General features: G+C 36.9%; 1 protein-coding gene across 1 annotated transcript in view; it reads left to right on the top strand.

The window, feature by feature from the left end:
* Positions 1-1,407: 1,407 nt before the first annotated feature.
* Positions 1,408-10,462, top strand: part of LOC102829528 (selection and upkeep of intraepithelial T-cells protein 1-like) — a gene marked incomplete at its 3' end in the record, with an annotated part of 10,352 nt that continues 1,297 nt past the window's right edge. The window contains exons 1-3 of the mRNA XM_006839737.1: positions 1,408-1,483; positions 2,107-2,454; positions 5,665-5,953. Of these exons, the coding sequence (XP_006839800.1) occupies positions 1,408-1,483; positions 2,107-2,454; positions 5,665-5,953 (713 nt within the window). The remainder of the gene's footprint in view (positions 1,484-2,106; positions 2,455-5,664; positions 5,954-10,462) is intronic.

The following is a 10,462-nucleotide window of genomic DNA, read 5'->3' as shown; positions in this document are numbered from 1 at the left end:
GGGGTACAACTTTTTATAGTATTCTGTTTTCCTTTTGCTTCCTTTTGGTACCCATGTGGTTTCAAATGAGTGTTATTTGTGTCTTCTCTCTCTCTTTTCTTTGGTTAGGTTTGCCAATGGTTTGTCAATTTTATTAATCTTTTCAAAGAATCAGCTTCTTATCCTGTTGACTCAAGACTCATGGAAATCAAAAGCCTGTGTGCTGGTGGCCAGAAGACAGGCTTCTTGTATGTTTATGTATACGTTCCCATCCCCCCCAAAAAAACACCCCACAAAAAACAGAGGGAATAGAAGCAAATACTGTTGAATGATGATGCATGGTGGAGACTGTAATCATTGCAATGAAACGATGAGTGCAAAACCAATGTTCTTCCATGTAAACTACCACTCAATTCACAATAAAAATGAAAAAAATATTTAAAGGCTTGCTATTAACATTTTTATATTAGACCACTTTATTCATTGTTTGTTTTTACAGGCCATCTGGGACTTAGTACTCATACTTGTCTCTAATTATGAGATTTCAAATCAAAAAACAAAAACTCCCTACTATGAGCTGACTGTGACTCACCACAGCCATACATCCAGGAGAGAGTAGAACTACTGCTTAGGGTTCCCTAGACTATAAATCTATATGGAATCCGATAGCATCATCTTTCTCCAACAAAGAAGTAAGTAGATGTGAATCACCAATTTTGCTGTTACCAATCCAACACTTAGCCCATTAACAGGGCTCCTTAGAGTTCTCTATGACTAGAAAATTCAGAGGAATTACTCCAACTAAAGGAAAATTGTATCGCTTTTTGAACTACTCCCTTGTTTCCACCACCAGAAAGTAAATTTTTAACCTTTTTGGGTAACTAACTATAACTAGTTGTGACAGATGCATAGTTACCCAGGTTTTAAAGATCAGAAACTATTCTCTGAATCTGCTGCTTACCTTGTAGAAGTATCTCACTTGATGAAGTTTATAAAGCCAGGAAATAAGAAAAATCTAAATGAATAGAAAGTGATTCTTTCAGGCAAAGAAGCCTGTGACTGGGCTTGGTCATTACATTGGACACTCTTGAGAGTTGTTGTTAAGTGTCAAGTCAGTTCTGACTCAGAGCAACCCTTTATAGAGTTTCCATGGAGCAGTTGCTTGGTTCGAACTGCTGACCTTGCAGTTAGAAGTCTAGTGCTAATTCTACAAAGCCTCACCAGGATTCAAGGTTGCCAAGTTGGTGAATGACACTACAGGATGTAAAAGACTGCACAAATTGAATTGCGCACCATGCATTTTGACTGACAATCTTATTTGAGAGTAAATTACTTCTGGAAAAAACCAGGTGGAAATATGTGATTCTGCAACTTCTAATTCATGTCCTGTCAATTTATGCATCTAGCTTATTTCTTGTCATAGGTGTAATGGAAACTACAGGACTTTCTTTCTCAAGCTATTTTGTTGTCATGCTCCTCCTTCAGGTGGTAACACCAACTACAGGTATGAATCTCTCCTCTGTCCTTAGGTACCAAGGCAATTTTAAGTATGCTCAGAAGCAACAAGGAAGAAACAAGAGTGATAAGCCCTTTTGACCATTGTTCCTCAGGTGCAACCCAGGATTTATATTGCTTAATGAGGATGCATATTGCAGAATACAGTTTATGCTCAGGAAAAATTATTTCCAATAAGCAAATCTTTACCAAGTTCTTAGATTGTTTTAGGCTTTAGGAAGAAAAAACAACTGAAGACCTTGTGCTAAGAACTTAGCATTCATATTGTTGTTATTGTTAAGTGCCGTCGAGTTGGTTCCGACCCATAGTGACCCTGTATAAGGTTTCCAAGGAGCAGCTGGTGAGCTTGAACCACCGACCTTACAGTTCAAATGGCTTTGCAGTCTGATGCATTTACCCACAGTGCCACACCAGGAGTCCAGCATTCATATTGAAGAGGCATAATTTACATATTTCTTGTATAGTAAGAAAATGGTTTGAGATGTGGATCCATATTGTTGTTGTTGTTAAGTGTTGTTAAGTCAAGTCAGTAATAAATTATAAACTACATAATATAAAGGATTCATGTGTCCTTTCTCACACTCAGTTTTTGGTTGCTGTTTTCTTTCTCAGAACAATTCACAGTGAGTGCTCCAGAGGGCCCAATTGTTGCTCCATTAGGTGGAGTAGTTGAGCTCAGCTGCCAATTGTCCCCACCACAGAGTGCAGAACACATGGAGGTGCGCTGGTTTCGGGATCGCTACACACAACCTGTTCACCTGTACAAAGGTGGTAAAGACCTGTATGGAGAAACTCTCTCTGAATATGTTGAGCGAACAGAGTTCCTCAAAGAAGCTATTGGAGAGGGTAAAGTGACTCTCAGGATCCTTAATGTCAGTGTTTATGATGATGGGCAATACAACTGCTTCTTCAAAGATGACAATTTCTATGATGAAGCCATCATAACATTGAAGGTAACAGGTAAGAGTGAATTCCTCTGAGGTTTATATGTGTCCATAATCCTCACCCACTTGATACTAAGTATTCATAAAATTCTCAATATATCTAAAGATTTCCATATTACATGATTTAATAAGCAAGTTCAAGTTCATGCAGTTAAGTTTTGAACTGGGAAGAGTGGAGGCTCAACAATGGAAATTTTGTCTGTACAATCATTACCTCTATCAACTATTACTGTCTGTTAGACACTGAGATTTGTAAAGGATCAATGGAATCCTGTTAGAATTTATTACTATCCTTCCAATTATTCCAGTGCATTAGTTAAATGACTTTTGAAATGAAGGCAGTCAATCCCCAGGTTCCTAACTGTGTCTTTAAGAATTTGTAGGTACAATAGACCTGGTACATATGATTCTTACATAGACTACCTTAGAACAAGAGTAGCCTTCAAACTTTTAAAATGATTTTAAAGCTGCATATGCAGTAAGTGAAGGTGATGGTGATGAAGTAAGTATAGGCTGATTCAACCATTTCAAACTGAAGGCAAATATGCATAACATTAAAGGACAAGTGGGCATTGTCTGTAAGTCAGACATTCCTAACCCAGGGACAGCCTGTATCTTATTTTTTACAATATTCTCTTTAATGATAATTCTGATCCCTTGGCTCAAATCACTGACTATTTAGTTCCAGACGAATTTTTCTAAATCCATCTGAAGAAACCTGTCTCTGTAATCTTCAGTGCCATTTGAAACAGATGTTATATACAACTACACAGCATGTAAGTCAATCACCTCACCCTTGAAGTATTCTAAATGACAATGCAATAGAGGAGAGATAAAGGACTTGGCTTACGCCTAAAGACTTTATGAGTGTTATACCAAAAGATTAGGCTGCTAGGTCCACTCAGAAGTACCATCTTTCTTGGTTATTTGACCCCACACTATAGCACAGACTAATAGTCAGCTGTACAACACGGTGTCCATTAATTATAGATGAATATTTACTGTATTAAAATAATTAAATTAATTTAAATCAAATGCCACTCTTCAGTAATACTAGATACATTTCAGATATGTAATGGTCTCATTTTGCAAGTTGCTACTATATTGGACAGTGAAAATATAGAATATTCTTGTCATTGCATAAAGTTCTACTGGACAGTGATGCTCTGGAGTAGCATTTTAACTCTCCATTATTCTTTGTATATACATTAAGCAACTCTTATGTCCCAGTATTAGTGCCCATTCCAAAGAGAGGTGACCAAACGGAATGCGGAAATCATTGGACAATATCTTTGATATCCCATGCAAGTAAAGTTTTACTAAAGGTAATACAGAAATGGCTACAAGCTTACATTGACAGAGAACTTCTAGAGGTTCAAGCCTGATTCAGAAGAGGCTGTGGAATGAGGGGTATCACTGCTGACGTCTAATGGATCTTAACTGAAAGCAGAGAATACCAAAAAGATGTTTACCTGTATTTTATTGACTACACAAAGACTTTCAATTGTGTGGATCATGAGAAGCTATGGGCAACATTGTGACGTATGAGTATTCCAGAACACTTAATTGTGCTCAGGAGGAACCTGTACATGGACCAAGAGGCAGTTGCTCGAACAGAACATGGGAACACTGAATGCTTTAAAATTAAGAAAGGTGTGCACAGGGTTGTATTCTTTCACCATACTTTTTCAACCTGTTTACTGAGCAAATAATCTGAGAAGCTGGGTTATATGAAGAAAACATGACATCAGGATTAGAAGAAGGCTTGTTAACAATCTGCATTATGCAGATGATACAACCTTGCTTGCTGACAGTGAAGAGAACTTAAAATATTTACTGATGAAGATCAAAGAGCACAGCCTTCGGTATGGATTGCATCTCAAAAATCCTCAATACTGGACCAATAAACAACATTCTTATCAACAGAGAAAAGATTGACGTTTTCAAGGACTTCATTCTTCTTGGATCAACCGTCAACACTCATGGAAGCAGCAGTCAAGAAATCAAATGATGTATCGCATTAGGCAAATCTGCTGCACAAGACCTTTTTAAAGTGTTGAAGAGCAAAGATGTCAGCTTGAGGACTAAGGTATGCCTGATGGAAGCCATGGTATTTTCAATAACCTCATATGCATGCGAAAGCTGGACAGTGAATAAGGAAGACCATAGAAGAATTGATGTTTTTGAGTTATAGTGTTGGAGGATAATATTGTAAGTACCAAGGGCTTCCAAAAGTACAAACAGATCTGTGTTGGAAGAAGTGCAGCCAGAGTGCTTGTTGGAGAGCAAGATTGTCAAACTTTATCTCTCATACGTTGGACATATTGTCAAGAGGGACCAGTCTCTGGAGAAGGATATCATATTTGGTAAGGTGAAGGGTCAGAGAGAAAGAGGAAGATCCCCCGCGAGATGGATTGGCAAAGTGGCAGCATTAATGGGATCAGCATAGCAACAATTGTGAGGTTGGCCCAGTACCAGGTGATGTTTTGTTCTGTTGTATATAGGGTCGCTATGAGTCAATACTCATTTGATGGCACCTAAAAACAACAATAAGGAGCTTTGGTAGCGTAGTGGTTATAAATCAGGCTGTGCACCTCAGCGTCAGCAGTTCGAAACTACCAGCTGTTCTGTGGGATAAAGATGAAGCTTTCTGCTCCTGTAAAGATTTACAGCCTTGAAAACCCTGTACAGGGTCATTATGAGTCAAAACCGACTCCATGGCACATAACCAACAAAACAGCAACAATAATTATATGCAAATAATATACTAATTAAAGCATAAAGATTACATTTGTAATACTTAATATTCATTTATAATTTGTTAAGGTAGCTAACAGTGACTAAAGGATGAAGGAACAAGAAATATTAAGCCATAAATTCTATGAGGACTGGCATCTTGATTATTTTGTTCTGAATTATAACCCAAAGACCTAGCACAGTCATCTAGACTTAATATATCTTCAGTAAATATATTCTAATAAATTAGTAAATGAATGAAGCATTAAGTTTACATAGAGTTTTCATTTTCCTACTTGACTTAATTAGGATCACATTCATAATTTGTACAGTTAACAATAGTTTGTCTACTCTAGCTTTCCCTTTGACTATCTTGTCATGACAATTAAATTTACAAATATTGGTTATCTAAGGGCACAGGGATTATTTCTCAGTTCTATATCTCCTTGCCTCCACCTTTAATACAATTTTTCCCTTTCTTTTCAACCAGCTACAAGCTTAGAAACACAGATTGTTGTGCATCCTCCTAATATCAAAGGAATTTTAGTGGAGTGTAAATCAGGAGGCTGGTTCCCACAGCCTCTAATGGAATGGAGAGACAACAGAGGAAAGATAATTCCATGTGAATCTATATCCCATTCACAGGATAATGCCAAGTTGTTCAACATGAAGATGACTCTCCTTCTGAATTACAAATCCTATAAAAATGCCACTTGTTATCTTCAAAATCTGATTACTGGTCAAGAGAAAGGAGCAAGCGTTTTCTTATCAGGTGATATGTTTATATTAATTCTTTGAATAATAGCCATAGTTATAAAATCTGTAAACTAAAGAAAAAAATTAACATAATTCTTTCAGTTGGTTTCAGGACATTACTTTCTCTTGGCTTTAGTGACTTTCTTGCTGGCTTTGTTTCTTAATTTCTTTTGTAGCAAATCATATTCACTTTGTTTTCTTAATGTTGGACTTCCTTCTCCATGGCATAGTCTTTGAATCTGTTCTCCATTCCTGTAACTTCATCCTGATTGATGGTTTTAAGCAGAATCACTGTGATGATGAATTCTCAAATTATACCCTTTTTCCTGACATCTCACTCAAACTATCTACCCATTTCAAGGTTCAAATAGCTATGTGAAAGTCTAATAGATATCCCAAAGTAAACATGCTAATAAATAAACTCTTTCTTAATTCCCAATGTGCTTTATCCACTAACTTTCCATCCCCTGTTAATATTTTCAGTTTCTTGGGATAAAAAAATGTAGTCCCTTGACTCTGTCATATTCAGTATCACTTCATCTGGAAAAATACTAGTGCTTCCTTCAAAATATATTCAGTCTCACCGAGTTCTCCTCATCTCACTTCTGCCTTTCAAGTCTGAGATAACATGGTATGAGTTTTAGCAATGTCACCTTAAATGTTATCGTTACTTTAATCTTGTCCATTATGTTATATCCTCCACATATAAATAAGAGGATCTATTTAAAACATGAGGAATAACATGTTGCACCTTTAAAACTCTGCAAAGATTCTTATTTTATTCAGAGTAAAATACCCACACACCCTGAATTAGGATGCCCCATTATGAATACTCTATACAGGGAACCTATTGGTTTCAGTTTATCTTCCAGACTAAGATTAACTAGAAAGAAGTAGATACAGGCAACTTCCAAATATTTAGTCACTGGGAACCTTAAGAATAGCAGATAGCAACGCAGTACTGAATATTGAAACATGATGAAGAGCACCAGAAAATTGTCAGATATAGTTCCAGAAGATGAGCCCTTCAAGTTGGAAGGCACTCAAAATATGACTGGTGAAAGCTGCCTCTTTAAAGTAAAGTTTACTCTGATGACTCTAAAGGAATAAGGCTTTCAGTACCTGTGTTTGCTGATAGGGCACAACTCAAAATGAGGAGAAGCAGCTGTAAACATCCATTAATAAATTATGTCCATCCATATATAAATTATGAATCTAGGAAAATTGGAAATTGTCAAAAATTAAATGGAACACATAAACATTGATATCCTAGGCATTAGTGAGTTGAAATGAACTGGTATTGGCTGTTTTGAATCTGAAAATTGCATGGTTTACTATGCTGGGAATGACAAATTGAAAAGAAATGACATTTAATTCATTATATAAGACAATATTTCAAGATATTTCTAGATGTACAATGCTGTCTGTGATAGGATAATATCCATAGTCTTACAAGGAAGACCAGTTAATAAAAACTATTATTCAAATTTATGCACCAAGCACTAAAGCCAGTAATGATGAAATTGAAGAATTCTAACAATCTCTTCAGACCGAAGTTAATCAAACATGCAATCATGGTGTATTGAAAGTTACTGGAAATTGGAATGAAAAGGTTGGAAACAAGAGGAAGGGACAGTCATTGAAAAATATGACCTAGGTGATAGAAAAGATGTTGGTAATTGCATGATAGAATTTTGCAAGACCAATGACTTGGTCATTGCAAATACCTTTTTAAAACAATATAAAAGATGACTGCACACATGGAACTCACCAGATGGAATATACAAACATTGAAACCATCTGTGGGGAGAGACAATGGAAAAGCTCCATATCATCAACCAAAACAATTCCATGGATAGACAGACTGTGGAAGAGACCATCAATTGCTCATATGTAAGTTAAGGCTGAAGCTAAAGAAAATTAAAACAATACCATCAGAGCCAAAAATATGACCTTCAAAATATCCCATTTGAATTAAGAGATCAACTCAAGAACAGATTTGATCAATTAGAATCTAGTTACTGAAGACCTGAAAAGTTGTTGGATGACATCAAGAGCATCATACAGGAAGAAAGCAAAAGGTCATTGAGAACACAAGAAAGAAGGAAAAAATCAAAATGGATATCAGAAGAGACTCTGAAACTTACTTTCCAGTGGAGAAATGTTAAAGCAAATGCAAGAAATGAGGAGGTAAAAGAGCTGAGTGGAAAATTTCAAAGGGCAACTCCAGAAGAGTGATTTAAAATATTACAATGAAATGTACAAAGATCTGGAGTTAGAAATCAAAAGAGAAGAACACAGTCAGTACTTCTCAAGCTGGAAGAATTGAAGAAAAAAATCAGGCCTCAACTTGAAATATTGAAGAAGTCTACTGGCAAAATACTGAATGATGCAGAAAGCACCTAATGAAAATAAAAGGAATACACAGAGTCACTGTACCAAAAAGAAATGGTCAATGTTCAACCATTTCAAGAAGTAGCATATGATCAACAGCTGATGGTACTGAAGGAAAAAGTCCATGGTGCACTGAAGGCATTTGCTGAAAACAAGACTCAGGGAGTTGATAGAATACAAATTAAAATGTTTCAACAAACTGATGAGGCACTGGAGTCACACACTCATCTATGACACAAAATTTGGAAGTCAGTTACCTGACCGACTGATTGGAAGAGATCCATATTTGTGCACATTCCAAAGAGAAGTGATCCAATGGAATTGTGAAATCATATTACAATATCATTAATACCACATGGAATTTTGCTGAATATACTGAAAAATTACTACCGCAATACATTGAGGAGGTTCAAGCCAGATTCAGACAAGGACATGGAAGGAGGGATATCATTGCTGACAGACATCAAATGAATTTCGGCTGAAAGCAGAGAATTCAAGTAAGTTGTTTACCTGTGCTTTATTGACTATGAAAAGGCTTTCAATTGTGTGGATCATGACAAGCTATGGACAACACTGAATATTGCTGAACACTTAATTGTGCTCATGAGGAACCTATACATAGACCAAGAGGCAGTTGTTTGAACAGAATAAGGGAACACTGAATGGTTTAAAATAGGAAAGGTTTGTATCAGGGAGGTATTCTTTCACCATATTTATTCAATCTGTATGCTGAGCAAATAATCTGAGAAGTTGTATTATATGAAGAAGAATGTGGCATCAGGATTGGAGAAAGACTCATTAACAGCTTGCTATAGGCAGATGATACAACTTTACATGCTGAAAGCAAAGATACTTACTGATGACGGTCAAAGACCACAACCTTCAGTATAGGTTGTGCCTTAATGTAAAGAACCCAAAAACCATCATTATGGACTAATAAATAACATCAAGATAAATGGTTAAAAAATTAGAGTTGTCAAAAACTTCTTTTTGTTCAACAGTCATGGAAGCAGCAGTCTAGAAACAACACTCATGGTAGCAGCAGTCAAGTAATGCCTAGGATATTGATTTTTATGCATTCCATTTCATTCTGACAGTTTCCAATTTTCCTAGATTCATACTTTATATAGTCCATGTTCCAATTATTAATGGATGTTTGCAGCTGCTTTTCCTCATTTTGAGTTGTGCCCCATCAGCAAATGAAGATTCCAAAAGCATTAGTTGATTTACATTGTCAAGGTCAAGTCTACTTTGAGGAGGCAGCATGTCCCCAGTTGTATTTTGTGTTCCTTCCTACCTGGAAGGATCATCTTCTGGAACTATATCTAACAATATTCTGGTGCTTTTCATCATGTTACAATATTCAATATTGGGGTTCTGACAGCGTTCCACTGTTATTCATAAGGTTTCAGTGGGTAAATATTCAGAAATGGTCTGCCCCTCTCCTTCTTAGTCTGTCAGCTCAGCTGAAACCTGTCTACTATGGGTGACCCTATTGGTATTTAAAATACTGGTGGCACAGCTTCCAGAATCACTGTAACACATAGGCCACCACAGTAGAAAAAAGACAGATGAGTGCTGTTGATCAATTTTTGAATTCAGAATTCAATTGCAGAAGTTGGTAGAAGTCCCCTATTTCTTAATCATTGGACTTAGTAGTGGTTGGTACATAAATTCTAATAATAGTTATATTAACTGGTGTGTACTATTTTCTCAGTGTGTACTAATATAATAAATAAGATGTGTACTAATTTTTCAGAAGTGATCCACCTCTTCTTCCTTCCTAGTCTGGAAGCTCTAATGAAACCTTTCCGGGGACTGTCCTCGACATATTTGTGTTGTTCACAAGTGTTTGGTTCACGAGGAGGGGAGATCCAGCGGCGATAGAGATAGTGAAAGAATACACAGACAGACAGAAGGAGGGAGACAAGGAGGTACCCAGAAACCAGGGTGGATGCATCACTGGTGGGCAGACTTGGGACTACAGGCATCGTGGCCTCTGTAGGCAGCAACTCACTGCTCTGCAATCTTTACTGCATGCCCTCCAACCCTTAATGCACACCTGGGACGGCCTGCATCTCCGTTTTATTTAGGGGAGGAGCTTCACACTAAGCTGGGAGGGACTAAAACAGGATACA

This window comes from Chrysochloris asiatica, unplaced genomic scaffold (assembly GCF_000296735.1).
Source record: "Chrysochloris asiatica unplaced genomic scaffold, ChrAsi1.0 scaffold00026, whole genome shotgun sequence".
Classification (NCBI taxonomy): domain Eukaryota; kingdom Metazoa; phylum Chordata; class Mammalia; order Afrosoricida; family Chrysochloridae; genus Chrysochloris; species Chrysochloris asiatica.
This window is presented reverse-complemented; position numbering and strand designations above follow the sequence as displayed.